At 38.6% G+C, this 20,697-nt stretch overlaps 1 protein-coding gene across 3 annotated transcripts in view; it reads left to right on the forward strand.

Moving 5' to 3' along the window:
• Positions 1-20,697, forward strand: part of pde4ba (phosphodiesterase 4B, cAMP-specific a) — a 586,891-nt gene that overhangs the window by 558,979 nt on the left and 7,215 nt on the right. For all 3 annotated transcript variants that reach the window (XM_030131421.1, XM_030131422.1, XM_030131423.1), the window contains 3 exons: positions 15,994-16,087; positions 20,072-20,358; positions 20,470-20,634. In XM_030131421.1, the coding sequence (XP_029987281.1) occupies positions 15,994-16,087; positions 20,072-20,358; positions 20,470-20,634 (546 nt within the window). The remainder of the gene's footprint in view (positions 1-15,993; positions 16,088-20,071; positions 20,359-20,469; positions 20,635-20,697) is intronic.

A 20,697-nucleotide genomic window follows, 5' to 3' on the forward strand; every position in this document is an offset into this window, starting at 1 on the left:
GACTCTTTTACGATTTTTGCATTATTTTGAAACACCAGTGCTTTAATGACTAAATAGGCTACATGTGATGATAGACATTACATTTTAAAGGTGTTTAATTGGCGCGGCAGTAAATATTATCTTACCGTAAAAAAGAATAGTTAGTTCAAATGTCAGGGCTAAATACATGACATGAGAGGTGACATTAGGCAAATGATGGAACTGGACCAAAAACATCAGGGTACATTATGTGGACTAGTCTGTAGCCTAAAAAGGAAGAAGAAAATAAAACATTTTCTTATGAAATAACATTTTTCTTTTCTTTCTTAAACTTTTCTCTGGTTTTGACCAGTCTTCTAGCTCCGCCTCCTCCAGTATGCTCACCTCATGCTTCAAACTGTTGTTTTTTTGCTAACTTCTTGCCATGAGACATGCACAAGCACTCTTTTTTTTCTGCTCGAACATTCTCCTCCTGCCCAGTGCCTCCCCGGTGACGCTAAATTGGCATGCAATGGGACACTCCCTCCTTAAAATAAATAAATAGATAAATAAATGAACGGCTCTTTACAAAGATTCGGTTCATTTCAAAGAGCCATTCAAAAGATTCGATTCGTTCGTGAACGTCACATCACTATACTGCAAAAGATTTTAATTTAAATCAACTCGGAAATCAGTCCAATGAACTGATGATATTAAGTCTAATGATGCAGCAAATTTTAAGTAAAATTCACTTGGCATTTATTGTGTTTTCTCTGTTTTTGTCTTTACTGCACATACTAAGCAGGAGGTTCTGGAGGAGAGTGATGTTTATTTTAGTGACAAATTAATTGAAACTGACAGCTTACACGGCAATGAAATTGTTTCTGAGTTACCAGTTAATGTAGCACAGATGCTGCAGGGTATTGTCTAAATCCCACAGGTTAGAGAGTCGCGTCCCTACTGGTTCATTTATGTGTGTGTGTCTTTGAAACAACGGCTGTTAGATATTATTAACTCTGGGCTGGAGAGTCAACTGCTTGTGTAATGAGAATAGGTTGTGTTTCAGTGCTGAGCAGGAGAGTGGAGACCTTAGCTGTACGGATGGGTGCATATAACGCTGGAAGATACGGTTGAAAATGTTCAGATTAGTCATTATCTATAACACTGGGTTACAAAAAAATGTTTTTTGCAAGTTGTCTAGGTTTTTTCAACTGAATTAGGACCATTTTGCACCGCTAAATCCAAAAATGACATCTGTTTTTCTCAATCAGGTCAGGTTTTTATGCTAATTTGATTTTGAAAAATTTGATCTTCTCACAATCTGCGCCCAAACTTTATCTTGGTCACCAAGTTTAATACCAAAATAAGATTGGTAAGCACACTTTATGAAACTTGTGACTTGATTCCTGTTAGGTACAATGGTGTATTCACTGCAGATGTAGCAGAATACGTCAGGCTTATTTTTGCAAGATCTTCTAGTCGAAGCCATTTCATTCACCTGTAATATTAAAAAAACATTAATCAGAAATTGGCAAAAGTAAAATCTTCAGAACTTGTTTATTGCAAGAAATATGAAAGAATTTCATATCATGTGATGTGAAAATGCCCATAAATGTAAGCAAAAATGTTAAAAAAGCCAATATGTAGCATAGTTTAGAAAGTTGACCTGATTGAGCAAAATGAATGTGATTTTTGGATTCAGCACACCAAAATTATCCTAAATCAGCTCAAAAAACTTAAACAATAAATTTGTTGTTGACCAGTGTAATTATTACAATAAATAAATTATTTGAAGGCTGTTGAAGAAGCCAAACAATGAAATTATCAACAAAAGAGACGAAAACAAGAAAAGAAAGCAGCTGACAGATGTCAAAAGATGAAATAAATTTAACAAGATGAAAACGATGCAAAAAATTAATCTTTAAAAGGGTCCTATTTTGCTAAACCCACTTTTATTAGTCTTTGGTTCATTTATTTGTGTATTTGGACCCTAATAGTTCAATAAGTTTGAATTTGAACACACTGGACATTTCGCCAGTTCATCGCAGGGCAGTTTAAAGTACAGTTTGTCACCTTTTCATGGTCATCAGATATGACCCATTTGGATGTTCAGAGGATCTATAGTTACCGTGGAAACACTGTCATCTTCTACATCATTGATTCACCAGTAAAACCCATGGAGTTGGATCAATGACAGTGGATGGATTCACTTGGTTTATTATTACGTTAGTGATATATTTTCCTGAAAAAGTCACTTTTTCTTCAGTTTTTTCAGTTTAAAATTTAATAACCCTGAACTTTATCCTGAGCTTTTATGAACATCTACATGATCAGTGAATAAAATATAGGCAAATACCAGATTTTTACTGTAAAAACACAAAATACAAAGGATATTATTATGATAAATGGTGATAAATCACTGAAGAAAAGTTAAATATAGAAGAAAAAAACTATTTTGGAACTGCCACATCAGTAGCACTGGGTCTTGATGGGTTACAGTCTTTGCAAATCTATAGAAAAACAATCAAAACTGCAGTAAATTAAAGAAAAACAGCAAAATGTGAAGTAAGGAAGTAATATATAGTAGTCAAAAAAAAAACAAAAAAACATTGTTTTGACAACTTTGCTTTGGCTTATCTCCCACCTTAACTTTCACCTGAATAGATTTTAACTACTAGGAAACAAAGTGAAAACAAACTTCTTGGCTACTTTCCAGAGTGTAAGTTCAAGAAAATCAGCTTCATCTAAACAGGAAGTGTTGAAACCAATCCGAACCATGGCGGAGATATTGATAGTGTAAACGGTGGTGTTGTGGCTGTCAGCTGCAGAGGACGTGAACGGTGAACAGTAAGCAACAACAGCGGCGGGCCGGGTAGAGGCGGGACTACCCCCATGAGGGAGTAAATAATTGGTGTAAAGTACAGTTTGTCATCTTTTCATGGTCATCAGATATGACCCATTTGGACGTTCAGAGGCTTTGTAGTTACCATGGAAACACCCTCATCTTCTACAACATTGATTCACTAGTAAAACCCATGGAGTTGGATCAGTGACAGTGGATGGACACACTTGTTTTATGTTTCGTTATTGATATATTTTACGGAAAAGTAACTTTTTCTTAAGTTTTCTCAGTTTTGGTATAATAACCCTTAACTTTAATCTGAGCTTTGATGAACATCTACATGATCAGTAAATTAAATATTGGGAAAAATACCTGATTTACATTGGAAAATGCAAAATACAGAGGATGATATCATCAATCAATCAAGCAATCAATCAATCAAGTTTTATTTATACAGCACAAAATCATAACAAAAGTTATCTCATGAGATAACGCTCATGACGCTTTACATATCGAGTTGGTAATAATAGTATAATGAATGGTGACAAATCACTTAGGAAAAGTTTAACCGGGAGAAAAATTCATTCGGGAATGACCGCAAAAGTAGCACTGGGTCTTTAAGGGTTAATGATATTTTTACCTTAAAAAGGTCAGTTTTTCTTCGGTTTTCTCCATTTTGATAAAACAACCTCAGAATTTACTCTGAGCTTTTATGAACATCGATATGGTTAGTACATTAAATACAGTAAAATAAGAAATTTTCACAAAAAAGCAAAATGCAGAGGATAATATTATAATAAATATAAATCACTAAGTAAAAGTGAAATATACAGGAAAATTCGTTTGGATGTTGCCACAAAAACAGTTCTAGTAAAACCCATGGAGTTGGATCAATGACAGTGGATAGACACACTTGGTTTATGCTCAGTTAAATGAGAGATTTGGTTGAAAAAGTCACTTTTTCTTCACTTTTTTCAGTTTATAATTTAATAACCCATACCTTTAATCTGAGCTTTTAAGAACATCTACAGCACAGGTGTCAAACATGCGGCCTGGGGGGAATATATTACAGTAAAATAAAGGAAAACAACAAAATGTGGAAATGTGTTGTTTTATCTGACAGTGTAAACAAAGTTACACTAAAAAAAATGCTAAGAAATGATGATTATTGTGATATAAAGTTTTATTGTAAGTGAAGTAATATGTAGTAGCTCAAAAAAAAACAACAACATTGTTTTGACAATATCTTTGGCTTATCTCCCGCCTTAACTTTCACCTGAATAGATTTTAACTACAAGGAAACAAAGCGAAAACAAACTTCTTGGCTACCTTCCACAGTGTAAGTTCAAGAAAATCAGCTTCATCTAAACAGGAAGTGTTGAAACCAATCCGAACCATGGTGGAGATATTGATAGTGTAAACGGTGGTGTTGTGGCTGTCAGCTGCAGAGGACGTGAACGGTGAACAGTAAGCAACAACAGCGGCGGGCCGGGTAGAGGCGGGACTACCCCCATGAGGGAGTGTGTAAGAGGCCGAGGTCTCACACACATGCAGTCACTGTTCCACATGCACAGGGCGTGAGGTAAAGCCCAGTCAGACCTCGCAGAACTGAAGTGAGTCACTAGAGCTGTGGCGTTTCCCAGCGTCACAGAGCCAAGGCTTGGTCCTTTTACTCATGCTGTAATCAGACCGAGACAGACGCTTTAACAGACAGCAGCCCTGCTCTGCTCTGCACTCACACGGCAACATGGGAGCCTGCTGCTTTGACAAGAAAGAGAGGAAATTGGGGAAGCTAAATGGTTGGAGGAAGGTGAGTTTTTAATTAGATTTAAATAGATTTGTTTTTTTTGTTTTTTTTTTGTTTGTTTGTTTTTTTTACTGGATGTTGATAATGTCACATTTTCTGCCTTGTGTCAGTTTTAAAGCTGAAATGTGTGGCTTGACTATAGAAAAAGTTGAAGTAGATACTATAAGTTTCTTTGGGCGTTAAGTGATCGTTTAAGAATACTTTTTTTTTTATTGCTGTGTGCGCTGGACTGTTTCCTTGCTTTTACACCACGTGCTGTTCATTACCCTGTCTCGTAGTTTTTATAGCAAAGTGCTGTTTTATGTTTTTTTGTTTTTTTTTAATTTACACTTACATGCTTCTTCTTCTTCTTATGCACAGAGAACACTGGTCTACATTTTAGATTAGAGATTAAATGTGCTAAATGTTACGTATTTTAATCAGATTAATTGGAAAATAAATGACAAAAGTGCCGGTTTGCTCACATTTTCAAGATATATGATTAAGTGTTATATTGGTTTATGTACATTTATATAATAGTTTTATAAATCTTCCACTAAATAGAACCTGTCAAGTGAATGTATTCTAATGTGCAGACAGTGTTTTGAAGTAGATCTTGTAGCTCTGAGACAAATATTCCTTTTGAGTCAAACCCATTCTCTCGTTAATTCTTGAATTTCACATTTTGACCCAAGGCTGTATCTTGGAAAGTTCAACCAACCAGCATTTTTGACTTGATTTTTCTTTACCAGTGACTCTCATGTGGTAAAATTTCATTACTTTTATTCTGGAAGCATTTTCCTTGTAAACCAGTGGAATCAGTGATCCATGCATTTGCTTTTTGGGGACGGTTGTCTATTTTTTTCATGTGATATTTACATTAATAAGTAGATGTTGCTGTTTTTCTTCGATGTACAGATGAATAAATAGACTGAGGGAGTGATTTAACTAAATAAGTAGTAAAATGAGCGTAGATTTAAGTCAGCTGAGAGCCAAGTAGGTGATGTGTGCTGTTTGTAAGCAGAGTATAGCCTGGTGAGCTGGTGAGGGTCTTTTTTTTTTCTGCCTATGACTTAATATTAGGTTATCTGAGAAGGACAGATGTAACAGAAATAGTTAAGTCCAATTCAGTGTTTGGAATAGAGAGTCTAAAGAAAATGTTTGGAGTTTTTTCTGAAATTGAAGAGAAGGCATGACACTGTAGTGATTTGAGTTTTTTTTTTATTATTATTTGAGTGTCATTTGAGGAAAAACAAGCCCAGTCTTTGAGCTTTTAGAATCATTTTGTGATGTAAAACTGCTTGTGGTATTTTTTTTTTTTTTTTACATTGGGTGCTTTCTGCTTTGGAAGCAACCAGAGCTTGAGTGTGTACAGTTGTGCAGTCTGTTAACGGTCCTCCTCCGGCCAAAAAATGCGTTGCAGACCACATCTGACGCTGACTCGAGCAGCCGGGGAGTGATGGAAATGAATCACTCAGCTGAGAAATTGCTTACTTACCTTTTTATGTGTTCACTTGTTTTTGTAGCCCCTGTTCAATAGCCGGCTGCTCTTTTCACTTCAGCTCAAAGCATAGGTTAAGAAACACAAGAAGTGAGTCAGAGGAAGTGAGACGTACTCAGAAGTCGTCTCCAACAGTTACTGTACCTTCACCCCGACATACGCACAAATCATGCGTAGGTAAGTTTCCTGAGCTCAACCGAGTTATGTCACGATGAGTCTTTGCCATAGACTCGATGCTAGATTGCGTCATTAGCAGCAAAGGAGAGATATAAACCACAAACACTACAGGTTTGCTGCTGAAGAAGTCACTGCCAATCACGTTAATGTACAGTAAATGTGGCACAATTATGATCGGAAAAAAATCAATAAAATGAAGAAGCGATAGATATCATTAAATGGAAATGTGGTTTAGGAGAAACTTCCAGGGGATGTTAAACAAAATAAATGATGTTGTAGAAGTGTGGCTGAGATACTAAATCACTTCTCTATAGATTTTTCCACACCATTGTTAGTTGAAATATTCCTTCAAATGTGGTTACTTTTTTTTTTTTTAACCCTTTCATGCATGGTGGTCACTACAGTGGACAGTTATTTTACAGCTGTTCTATTGTATATTCATGGGTTTTGTTGTTTTAGTTCCATATCAGCCAACACAGTGGACGCTTATACATCATCCCATACACTAACATTCAGACCATTACTGAAACTTTGCTGTTTTTGATCAACCTGATCTGCAGAAACATGTTTGAGTGTAAATCAATTGTCATTTCTTAGACAAAATCAGGTTTTTGGTTTTTTTTTTTGCATATTATCTCCATGAAGTGAGTAATAACTAGCATTAGAATATGTTAAAATGTGAGAAAACATCAAATTAGCAGCATTAAAAATGTTATTATTTCATTGTTTTAATATCACTTTCTGATATTGGGTTCTAAACACGTTTCTTTACTTCAAAAATGAAATGCGTGGACATTTTTGTAACTCCATAAAAAAATTTTAAAAAAACAACTTGATGGCATTGTTTTTTCATGCCTAAGGAGGAATAAAAACACTAAAGAAAAAAAATCTTGACTAAGGTTCTTATAATTCATGCATGAAAGGGTTAAACCAAAGTAAGTTCTGTCTGAACAGGGTTAAGGGGTCAGAACTAATGACTGAGGAAGCTGCAGTTCAACACACTGAGCATATAACGCCCACTAGTGGCTCAAAGACGTCACTTTTTTGCACCACCATACTTTAGAACAGGGTCTCAAACATGTGGGCCGAGGGCCAAATGCGTCCCGCCAAAGGTTCCAATCTGGCCCATGGGATGAATTTGCAAAGTGCAAAAATTCCACAGTCAAGGCTGTTGAACTCATTTTAGTTCAGGTTCCACATACAGACCAATATGATCTACAGTCAAATAATAACAGCAGAAGAACCTACAAAAAATAATAACTCCATATTTTCTTCTCAGTTTGATGTGAAAAAAATAATATTACATTATGCCTATGAATAATGACAACTTCAAATATTTGTCTTTGTTTTAGTGCGAAAAATAACATTAAATGATGAAAATATTAACATTTACAAACTATCCTGTAACAAGAAAATGTGAATAACCTGAACAAATATGAACAACCTGAAATGACTAAAGAAAATTATGCACATTTTTAACTATTTTCTGCCTGTTACTCAGTGTTTAGTGTCTTTGTAGATCCGATCCACAATACACATGTAGAAATGATAAGCTGAGGCAGAATATTGTTAAAACTGCATTTATTTTTCTAAAGAAATTTCAGTTTTTTCAGATTATTCACATCTTTTTTGTTTGGATAGTTTGTAAAAGTAAGCATTTCCATAGTTTTGTGTTTTGTGTTTTTTTTTTTTTTTTTCACTAAAACAAAGACAAAAATTTGGAGTTGTCATTATTTAAAGATTATTTTTCATGTTTAACTGTTTTATATTCGTATACCTGCCTTTTGCACCTGCTTTTTATCTGTTTTTTCATGTATTTGGTTTCTGTTTTTATCTGCTGCATGTAAAGTGTCTTTGAGTTCTATGAAAAGCACTATACAAATAAAATGTATTATTATTATTATTTTATTTATTTATTTATTTATTTATTTATTTATTTATTTATTATTTTACTGGTCCGGCCCACTTTATATCATATTAGGCTGAATGTGACCCCTGAACTAAAATGAGTTTGACACCCCTGCTTTAGAACAACCTGTGATTTGAAGTTTAATGGGTTGTTCAGGCCTCATTTTCTTATAATAGGAACTCAAAGTCCTTAAAATGACTGTAGATGTGGCGCTGATGTGAAGCTCCGGGTCTGATAATAGAATCATGTTGCTGATAGTTGAAGCTCGGGGGGGAAGACATGGGCCGTGCTGCCTACCTGTCCGCCTGGCTGCCCTCCGCAGCGTGCTGTCCGAAAGCATCACGTCTGAATGGAGGAGCTCAGCATTCAGGGTTTTTTTTTTTTCTCCACGCGATCACAATGAAATGCCACAGGCTCCATTCACCTTCTCTGCTTCTGTCACAGCAGCTCTCTACTGAATCAACCCTACCCCCTGCAAACAGAGCGGTGGGGGGTGGGGGTTGTGTGTGGGGGGGGGTATGGGATGGGTAATGTGGGAGTAAAAGGTTAGTAGAGGCAGACACAGAGCTAAATGAGAGAGAAAATGGCACAGCAGAGACACAAGTAATGGGAAGTAGGGGAGGTGAGGAGGGATGTGGAGAAGAAAAGAAGGAAAAAGGAAAGAGAGGACAGATGGATAAAAGAAACAAAAAACACTAAGAGAAAAATCCATGACTGTGCCAAGTTATGAAATTAAAGTTAGTTAGTTAGTTAGTTAGTTAGTTAGTTAGTTTTAGTTTATTTCGAATATGCAACAAGACCCAAACAATATATCCTGTATAACAAAACTGACAGTACTCTATGGTTTTTGCAATTCTTTTTTTTTTTGTTAGTTTGTTTGTTTGTCTTTTTTTTTGCTGTTTTTAGTGTTTTTTGTTTTTTTGTTGGTTGCTGTTTTTTTCTAGTTAGTTTTTTTTACATTTGATTTTTGTATTTTTTTTTTTTACCTCTGCCAGGAGGTATTGTGATCACTTTGCTTTGTTTGTTTGTTTGTTTGTTTGTTTGTTTGTTTGTTTGTTTGTTAGCAAGATAACTCAAAAAGTTATGGAAATGTTGATACTGGCACAAGGAACAAATGATTACATTTTGGTGGTGATCGGGGGGGGGGGGCAGATCTGTCTTGGTGGAGGTCTGTGCTCTCCAAGTGCTTTTCTTGTTATTGATACACTACCAGGCAAAAGTTTGGACTCACCTGGTTTTTCTTTATTTTTATGACTATTTTCATTGTAGATTCTCACTGAATGCATCAAAACTATGAATAAACACATATGGAATTATGTAGTTTAAAAAGGTGTGACAAAACTCAAAGCATGTTTTATATTTTAGATTCTTCAAAATAGCCAAGTTTTACTTTTATTACTGCTTTGTGCATTCTTGGCATTCTCTTGATGAGCTTCATGAGGTAGTCACCTGAAATGTTTTCCAAAAGTCTGGAGGGAGTTCCAAATGATCCTGAGCTCTTGTTGGCCATCTGTGGTCCATCTCATGTCATTTAAATAAGAAGGTGAGTCCAAACTTTTGCCTGGTAGTGTATGTTTTCTTATAACTATATCCTGATATGTCACTGTAAAATGTTTAATGGGTGAAAAGAAAGACAAAACGAAAAAGAACATGCAACAAGACAAAGTAATCATACTTAGTCCTTAGAAATAAAACAGGTAGTAAGAAGTCATAGAAAAAAAAAAAACTAACAAAAAACCCAAAAACAAAGCTTTAACATATATATGATTTAATTTGCACATTTGAAAAAGAGTTGGAGGAAGTATAACTTATTTAATCCCACCCCTTCTCCACACAACAGTCTATCCATTAGCTTCCTGTCAGCAGAATATATGAATTATACAGTCGTGGAAAAAATTATTAGACCACCCCTTGTTTTCTTCAATTTCTTGTTCATTTTAATGCCTGGTACAACTAAAGGTATATTTGTTTGGACAAAATATAATTATAACAACAAAAATAGCTCATAATAGTTTCATTTCAGAGCTGATATCTATCCATTTTCCATGTTTTCTTGATAATAACCAAAATCACTACAGTTCTTCCATCATTATCTATGCCATTGTACTGACAAAAACAGTGCTTTTAGGCATTCCATGTTTTCTTTCATCTGTTTTAGTCACATGACACACACAGGAGTTAATACTTAATTGCATAACCATTGTTTTTGATGACTTTTGATGGTTTGATAATCTTTTCTGTGACAGAAATAAAATAAAATAAAATAAAATAAAATAAAACAGAACAGAAACAAAATGAGTCTTTTCATGAAACTGGGTTTATTTTGGTATCTGGCACTTTGCCAGCTTTTTTAGACCCAATAATAAAAGAGAAATTTAGACATATTTTCCCCCAGGATGTACCTAATGATGACCTCAGACGAATGTAAAAAAAAAAAAAAAAAAAATTCAACTCTTGCTCTGAGCCATCCCAAAATTATTGAATTTTTAATCAAATATTGGGGCTAAAAATTAGACCAATTTTTCCACAACTGTATAGTCATGAGTATGAAAGATAGATATCTGCAAGAGCTCAAAGACGCTTATCTCAATCCGGTGTCATGATGTCAGTAGGACGGCAATGATACTTTACTTCTGCCCTGGAGGGAGAGTAAAATGAAATACATATTGGCAGCAGCACTTACAGAAACATGAACAGGAATGTGCAGAACATGCATATGACATGTCAACTGTGCTTAGCTGCAGATAACGGTGTTTCCCAGCTGCTGATATAAGTGTAAGTGCATGCTGAGGCATTTCTTTCAGCCTCTGGGGAAGCACTGCTCTTCAACACATTGCAGAGACATCCCCCGCTGTTATTTTTGGTTTCTTTATATATTATGCAGTAAGCTATTATATAAAGAGCTCCCGCCTCTATTTCTCTTTTTGTTTTTTTTTTCCTGATTCTTCTTGCATCCTAACTCCAGCTTCTGGTTTTTCCTTCAGTGGGAGGATAATCCGGAATCCTCTCGGGGAAGCTTTGATCTCCCCCTTCATCTTTCCGAACTCACACAAAAATATCGGACTGGAAGGTTCTCTGGGAAGTTTGCAGTTTCCTATGGATTGGCTCTGACAGTACAATTGATATTTGTTCATTAGCAGACTGGTTTCCCTTGCAGCCGCCCTGGAGGGTTTCACCTTGCTGGAAGCTCCAAGAATTAGTCCGGATTCTTTTAGGTCTCATTTTTATAAATTTATTTTTGACTTGATCTGATCACAAACAAAATATAACTCAGCTGAGGATCCACACCCCAAGCATGGAAATGGATCCTGACATTCCAATGCGCATCACTTTTAAAATCCTTGTAAACTGATCTTCAAACTCTGGGCCGACCCCCTTGTGCTAGATAGGTTGGATCACAGAAAATGGACTGGTGTCATCTGATTCTGAAGTCAAGCAGATGTGATACTTCAACTCGATGTAAAACCCCATATTGACAGTGTGTTTACCTCTTATCCCTGTTATTTACGATCGTATGTGGGCATGTGTATTTAAAAGTGTGCCTAAGGTAAAACCTAAGTCCTGTGTTCATAAATCTGTCAGTTTATTATGTAGACCAAGATCTGACCTATCCTACGAACTTTACCACTAACCAGTGACTAGGGCTGTGTGTTGGCAACAATCTGATTTGTATCTACAATAGAAATCACAATACTAGAATCACGATACGATATATCATGACACTGCTAAAAATGTAATTTTTTTTTCTTTTTTTTTTTTTAAAGATTATTTCCTGGAATAACAGAATTACACCAGAAATATGCACAAATATTGAACATATTTTTATTTGATCAGAACAGGATCTAATGCTGTATCACAAAATTTTTCTTTTTTTTTTTTTTTCTTTTTTCTTTTCTTTTTATGGGCTCAGCTGGCTGACAGGCAGCTGTCTGTACCGATAAGGCAGCAGCCAACACCAACTGTACTCCCAGTCATCATTGCCCATTTTTCTGACACCTTTGCTTGTGTATCCTCTTTTATTTGGACATGTTACCAGGGAGTATCCCACACTACTTTTTTTTTTTTTTTTTTTTCCCTACTTGTCTTGTCCAGCGTCCTAACAGCAGAATGGTTGTCTGGTTCCTCCTGGTGCTGAACAAATTTGCTTTGCCAATGGTGACTTCATAAAGTATATGAAGCGCCCTTTGATATTCTACTGTGTTTATTATGAATTTTGTTGAACCACATTTCGATGCCGGACCTGACATGGGGGGTGGGGGGGTAGAAGAAGGGGAGAGAACAAGAGAGAAGAAGGTGGAGAAGACCCTCACAAGAAAGTATCAACAATACAAACAGCAACAACCATGGAGACAATTATAATGGTAACAATAACTACAACCAGAACTGAGTAAACTGGGCAGAAGAGAGAGAGAAAAACAAAACAAACAAAACTCCAAAAAAAAAAAAAAAAAAAACACAACAAAATTTTTCTAATTCTCCTAGTTTCCAAAGGAACTAACATCTGCCACTCTCAGTAAAAACAGTAAAAAGTGCTTTTAGGATGCTTCACATAACCATTATTTAATAAAACAGGGTTAAATAATAATAAATAAAATAGAAACAATAAAGAAAAACAAAAATGAAAATCCACCATATCTGCATTTGAATAAATACCTAAAAATATCGATACAGTACTTTTTAATAACAATATAGTATTGTGAAATGAAATCATAATAATCATAATAATCATAATAATCATAATAATACATTTTATTTATAAGTGCCTTTCAAGACACCCAAGGACACTGTACAACAAGATAAAACAAACAATCCATAAAATACAAAGAAATAAACAGATTAAAACAAATAATTACTATATATAGAAATATCGCAATATATTTCAGAACCGATATTTTCTAACACCCCTACCCGTGACACAAACGAATCCTAACTAATACTGACTAATATGTGATTGAACTTAAGAATTCAACTAAATTAAAATATTTCACCAACTGGAGTCTTGACAAAAATGGATAAACAGCACAAAAGCATGGCTCTAAAAATTGGCCAGTGGTGCTGATGTAACAGTATGTTCCTAGTCAGGTGGCCCTCGCCTTGTAAACTTCAGTGGTAAACACCTGCTCCAAGGACAGCCCATCGATTCTGCCAGCAAAAGCAGACGGGACGGAGAGATTGATGACTGTGTTGGCAAGTAGCAGCGGAGAGAGAAATTGACATGTAAGTGGTGGAGAGAGATGGAAGCCGAGAGGAGGGAGACTGGGAGTGAGTTTTTCAGCCTGTGCATGGGTAGATGTGAGCAGAGGCGATGTGTGTGGTGTGTCCTCGTGACAGCTCAGCAGCTACACCACATGTCTGCCTGGGAAAAGAGAAGGGGAAGCCTTTCCTCTCGTCTCATCGCCTTCCCTCTCCTCTCGCCTCGGAAAAAACCTTACGCAGCACAGTGATGCTGTTGCCATGGCGTTGGGGTGTTCTGGTAATTGGCGTATACACAGTTACTTACAGGTAGAGAGAAAAAAAACATGCCTCCGTGTCACTTAAATTGGAAAAGGATGCAATTATCTCCCATCTTTCCTCCACCCACCCCCCACCCCGCTTTCTCATCTTTGACCGTCTTCCCCACTCGCTCAATGGCTCTTGGTGCATAGGCTGTTAAAAATAGCCTTCCACAGACACCCTGACAGCATCTAATATCATTGTGGGAGCCGGATAATGAACAGGCTTATGAGTGCTTCACAATGGCCGCGGCACTTGGAGATGTCAGCAGACAATGGAAAAGTCAAAAAGAGGGAGAGGGGAGGATGATGATAGAGATAATGGAGATAAAAATACAGATTCTGTGCATGCACGTTCATCTAAACGTACCCCGTTCCCTTTTCCACAGCCCTTATTGTTTTACTTCAGAGGGGGAGGGATATCTGAACGGCTCCATGACATTCCTTCACAATGGCTGATTTCAGAAAATGTGGTTGTAAAAGGGAATTAGAGGGGTTGGGAATTGAAAAGGATGGGAATTATCTGCAGAACAGCTGAAAAAAAAAAGAAAAGTTATATCTAGAATCCATATCTGGGGGATTATATGTCCGGGTGTTAATCACTCCAAGACCCCCTCAGATACTTGCATATGCACCAATGTCAAACTGTAATTAGAGTTCCCTCCTTTTTCCCCGTTTTCTGTCAAATCATGCGTTCTTAATGGAGCGTGTTGCTGGGGCTGGCAGACTACAGCAGGAGGGGGGAAAAGAGACAGAATAGAAAGGGAGGGATAGAAAAAAAAAAGGGAGAAATGTGGAGAGAGAGCGAGAAAACAGGATAGGAGGGGTGGCGAGCGCTATACAGCAGAGAGAGCAGCGAAGCAAGACAAATCCAGTGGAGGAACCCCCCCTCCAGTCAGATAAACATCGCTGCCTCACTCCCTCCTCCTTCGTCTCCTCCTCCTCCCGTCTCCATCACTGTTTTTTTCCCTCCTCCCTTCCTCGCTTCTCCATTATTCATCAGTGCGCTGAGAGTCCCCGGCTCACAGCTCCAGCTGCTGCTGCTCCAGCCGATCCACCGAGCCCTGCTGGATCTCCTCCTCCCTCCCCCCCTCCGCTCACTCACTCACTCCTCGGCTAACCCGGCCACAGAACCCACTTTTCTTTCCCCCCTCACGCATCCCTCGGTCCATCTATCCCTCCATCTCCGATCATGGAGACGCAGAACTGCCCCTTTTCTGCTGCTGAGAGGGAGAGCGAGCCATCATCGAGCTGCTCTCTTTGCCGCTGAGAAGAGGAAAGAAGAGGGGATTTTGTGTCGGGGTGTTTTTTTGGCGCTGGAAGAATCCTGTTCATCTGCCTCTATTATTTTTTCTTTTTTCCTCGATTGGATTACAGTTCTGGCTTTGTGTAGGACAGAGAAAACGGGGTCCAAAATGCCTGAAGCCAATTACCTGCTGTCGGTGTCTTGGGGTTACATTAAGGTGTGTTGCGTTTAACTACGTAGCTTTTCGGGATACCACACTCATGTCATTGTGCAGTCTCTCTCTGCGCTTTATGTAGTCGTTCTAAACCAATGTTGCATTTTTTTTCTAATATGAGCTTTTTGGATTGTAACGCTTTGTGAATTTACACCAAAATTCATTTCATGATAGTGATGGGGTCTGGCAGAATGGTGTTTTGTAGCTCAGGCTCCATCTTGAGCCCTCTGCAGAGTTGTGTGTTTGGTAGTGTGTTAGCGTGTGTGTGTCTGTATGTGTGTGTGTGTGTGTGTGTGTGTGTGCACGCGCATGCATCAGACTGTCATAAACAGCTGCTACTGCAGTGCCTGGATCTCCGTGTACTGTCAAACGCAACTGTCTGCTCCAACTATTTTATTTCTTGTTCATTATATTAAAAGCAAATGAAAACCACCCCAGTGACGGAGGAAAGAGTACATAATGAGCTGTGTACAGATTTTTCCTCTTGAGATCACTGGAAATTTTTGTACTCTGACGCAACAGCTAAACAGGCCAAAATATGTGGTTCTTTGTAATAAAACTGTAAATTGCTTGCAGGGGGTGAATTGCATGGTATTAAAAAGTCACGGCCTCCCTAATGTTAACACAAATAATTATCTGCACCCTAATTAATTTTATGGACAATAATGGTGGGGAAATAATGCACCCCACCACCACCACCACCACCACCATAATTTAAAAATATTCTTGAGGTGGTGGAATAAGACTGGGCACTGATGTATTTTCCATGAAATCTTGTACCATAATCTCTCCCAGGTTTTCCCTCTATGGAAACTGATGACATTTTTTTTTCTTTTCTCCCCCTCCTCTTTCTCTTTCTGTCTTGCAGTTCAAGAGAATGTTGAATCGGGAGTTGACGCACCTATCTGAGATGAGTCGGTCGGGAAATCAGGTCTCCGAATTCATCTCCAACACCTTTCTAGGTAAATGAGAGTCTCATGTAAAACACACTCCAAGTCACAATCATAAATGCAAAGATTTGACCTTTAAAATCTCCCTTTGGTCAATATAAATTAACATAATGGATTGTATTTTTGCCAAAAATACACACAATCACTCACAAATATTTAGTGGCTCGCACAGATTTGATGCAATACCGCAATTTTTGTGATGGGGTTCAGCTTTTTCGCATGATGTTAAGCTGTGCAAGTTGTTCTGGCTTCTGTGGGGGCGTACCATAAAACACTGCGCCATCAAGCTTTGTCTAGAGGTTTATGGGTTCTGCTTCAAAATGTCGGTGAAAAATGGACAAAAAAATGTCGATTTTGACGAAGTATTCCAGGAAAAGGGTACAAAGGAAGTTGACTACTTTGTGAAAAGGTGCAGTTGATTGACAAGGAAGGTTGTTAGCCAGAATCTGAGTGAGTGGATTGGAACTGGATGCTGTCAGTGTGGGCTGGTCATTTGAGACCTCAGAATAAACCATGGTTTCTAAATATATTTGTATTTCATTTGTCTGTAGAAACATGTTGTTGTTGTGCTTTTGGTCACAGACATTAACATTTGGTGACTTTTGTTCTAAACTGGATAATGGTCATTTTAGAGGAAAAGGGCATTAGCAGAACAATCTACAAGTTGAAGATCTAAAGAGTTGACGTTAAATATATGTGAGGCATGTTCTGAGGGGTAACAGCAGATGTGTGAATGATTTAAAGGCGGATAACACGGGGTAATAGCAGCCATATAGGATTCACATAGAGGTAGTTTAGACTATTTATAGACATTGAACCTCAGATCGATTGCCATCCTGATCCGGTGTAGGGTTGTTGGCGGATCCCTCATTGTCGGATCGTAGAGACCGAGAGGAGGGGTGAGGGGAGATGAAGCAAATGAGGAAGTGAGGAAGGGGAGGGAGTCGACTGCAGCGAAAGGAGGAAACCGAGGTACAGAGGAACCCCCTTTGCTGGCAGTGAGATGAGCTCAGCAGATTGGGTGACTCATCCCTGTCTTAATGCATCTTTGTCAGCAGGGACACCTTGTTGTCCCTCCGTCTTTCCCTCCCTCTCCGGCTGCCCCCGAGAATCCACGCAGAGATGCCTATCGCTTCGATAAGAAACCAGGATTACCCCGTTAGTGATAGAACAGCAGGACAGGTCAACGCTAATATAGACGGCACAGAAAAGGCTGAAGCGGCGCAGCTGGACTGGTTTGGCCTCATCTGACCAGCCGGAATGTTTAATCCTAACATCTATTAAGATTAATGTCATATCAATAATGCACTTATTTCTGCTTTATATTGTTTTATGGGGGGGGCATCCATTCAAGCTGAGACATGACATTTTGCTGCCATATGCCTGATTCTGTCATTCTCAAATACAGGGCACTTAAGTGCAAATCTGTGTTGTTGTTGTTGTTGTTATTTTTTTGGGTTTTTTTTTTCACCATCAGTGTTCCTTAACTGAAAAATCCAGTGGAGTCAGATTTCAGACCGGGATTTCTGAATTTCCGTTGAGTGTTGACAGCATGCTGGCCGTTCACATGGGCCTTTTTCCATATCACAGCTGTCAGGGCAGCATAATTCTGTCATAATTCCCTTTGATTGGCTAGCAGCAGAATACACCTAGGGAACATACTGCGGGGGAAAACAACCCCCCCCCCCCCAAAAAAAAAGGCCCCCCTTCCCTATTGCAACTGGGTTCCTCACAAGAGAGCATATGGAGGAGGATGAAAAGGAATCAGATGAAGCTGAAAGAAACGTGGGAGGTGACACAGCAGAGGGAATGGGAAGGGAGGAAAGGAAAGGAAATATAACAGATATTTACTTCCTTTTCTTAAGTCCAAGTGAGCAAAGAAAGAGAAAAAAGGGGCTGGAGAGATTTAAGCGGATAAAATACGAGGTCCCGGATCAGGATGTCAGTGGGAGCAGCATTCATAAGATCAGCAGATTCTAACCGTGTTGCTCCTCGTTCCTCAATGACAGCGACGTAAGAATGACACTGTTGGCTTATCTGCCTCGCAATCTGATCTAACACACATGCATGTGCACATACAGTATATACAGGCCACACACAAACACTCCGTAGTAGTGTGATAATGATGGCTTGTAATAAATTAGTGGGGAATATATTGCTCTTCCCCTTGTTTCCCACGCAGCACATGTCTGAGAGTGCTTAATTGCCCATTCTCAATTACCACTGGAGGGCTGAGGAGGCAGAGAGACACAGAGAACCACAGAGGAAACAGTGCAAGAGAGAGAGAGGGAGAGGCGAAAAGCATGAGAGTGAAAGTGATTATTTGAATTACAGCTGGTAATTGAATAACCCTCCACAGGGGAAGGCTGATAGGCCAGCAATGAGCCAAGCCCTGGCGTGATAGATGAGTGCAGAGCTCACGTACATGCCGATAGCCAGTCCCCGCAGGATTTCATTCACTTCGTATGCGATTGCACTAAACAAGGGCGTGATTGCATTTTTATTTTTCTTGAAGTGTTGCTTAAAATCTGGCATGTTTTCAGTGTTTATTTCTGGGTGAGGTGTAGGGGTGTAAAAAAATATCAGTTCTGCAATATATCACGATATTTCATTTCACAATACTGCGTCGATATTAAAAAGTACTGTATCGATATTTTTAGGTATTTATTCAAATGCAGATATTGTGGAGGTTCTTTTTTGTTTTTCTTTGTTTATTTTTTTATTTATTATTATTTAACACTCTTTTACTAAATAATGTTAGTTCTTTTGTTGGGATTGCACAAAAATAATGTTCTGATGTTAGTTCTGAACTAATATGAACATTTGAACAGGATCTTAAACTGTAATGTCTGTAAAACATAATTTAAGTTTGAACTCAGGAATATTGTGTGATATAGCATTAGATCCTGTTGGGATCAAATAAAAATGTGTTTAATATTTGTGCATATTTCTGGTGTAATGCAATTATTCAAGGAAATAATCATTTTATAAAAAAGAAACAAACAAAAAATTGCCTTTTTAACAGTATTGTGATATATTGTGAAATATTGTATCGTGATCCTAGCTTTGTGATTTGTATCGTATTGCCAGATTCTTGCCGATACACAGCCCTAGTGAGGTGTGAGTAGTGGTGTATTTTTAGAATCCAGTTTTAGCCGATGAATATTACCTGAAAGTAAAATGCGCGGTAGAGCAGGTCATCCAATAACCGAAGCGTTGGCGGTTCAAATCCCACTCTGTCCTAGTCATATGCCATTGTGTCCTTACCTTACCTCCAGTGCTGCTATTCACACTGGTGTATGAATGCGTATGAATGTTTGGTGGTGGTTGGAGGGGTCGTTGACGCCGATTAGTAGCCTCGCTTCCGTTGGCCTACCCAAGGGCCCACCACCAGAGTGTGAATGAATAATGGATCCATTGTACGTGTTTTGAGTATGCGTTAATAGAAAAACGGCATATAAATCTAATCCACTATTATTATAAAGTGTGGCATGTTTTCTATCTACTTTGAGCCAATTTCCATTCATCTACGGCCAAACCAAATGCACCACTATCGTCCGAATGTACGAAATGCCTCTTTGCATAAGTGATTTGATAAGGAGTTTGAATGTGCCTCAACACTTTTGATGCCCCAGATTGTATTCTGTCGTCGCACCGACTGAAAGGACCGCAGATGAGATTCGAGCCACCTGCTGAGAGAATCCAGAAAAAGTATTGAAAGGAAATGAGAGGGACTGAGACATATAAACAGGCAGATTTAGCACAAGGAGCATGAATGAACCAACGAATGGAAGAACAGATGATGAATGAATGAACAAGTTGCTAAATCCCAGAGGAAGTAACCTGCTGCAGGTGTGTTTGTGCTGCACCTGTAGTCCTAGACAGCCACCGCATTATCCCCGGTCCTTATTTAGAAGCAGACGAACACTTACACACAAACGTTGTCTCTGTCTTGTTACTAAGGCGCCCAAATCTTACTCTTCCCCCCTATTTCAGACAAACAGAATGAGGTGGAGATCCCGTCGCCGACATCCAAGACAAGAGAGAAGAAGAAGCAGCAACAGAAGCAGCAGTTGATGACACAGATCAGCGGGGTTAAGAAGGTTTCCCACGGGCCTTCGCTCTCCAGCAGCAGCATCTCGCGGTTCGGAGTCAAAACCGACAAGGAGGAGCTGCTGTCCAAGGAGCTGGAGGATCTCAATAAGTGGGGGCTGAACATCTTCACAGTTTCAGAGTACTCCAACAACAGACCTCTTACATGCATCATGTACGCCATCTTCCAGGTACGTGTTTTGCAGCTGGGTTATTACATCAGAGTCAAAGTGGTCTGTTTTCTGTAGAGCTCATGTCTATATTTGAACCTTAACTACGGTTTAATGTCGTTGTCCCACTAGGAGCGAGACCTGTTGAAGACGTTTAAGATCCCAGTGGACACTTTCGTGGCCTACATGATGACATTAGAAGATCACTACCATTCAGACGTGGCCTACCATAACAGCCTACATGCTGCAGATGTAGCCCAGTCCACACATATCCTCCTCTCGACTCCAGCTCTGGATGTAAGTAAAGGGAACAATCACACCTACAATCTGGGGTGCCGATAAGGAGGGTAAACATGACAA

The sequence above is a fragment of the Sphaeramia orbicularis genome, chromosome 4 (assembly GCF_902148855.1).
Source record: "Sphaeramia orbicularis chromosome 4, fSphaOr1.1, whole genome shotgun sequence".
In the NCBI taxonomy this organism is placed as follows: Eukaryota; Metazoa; Chordata; class Actinopteri; order Kurtiformes; family Apogonidae; genus Sphaeramia; species Sphaeramia orbicularis.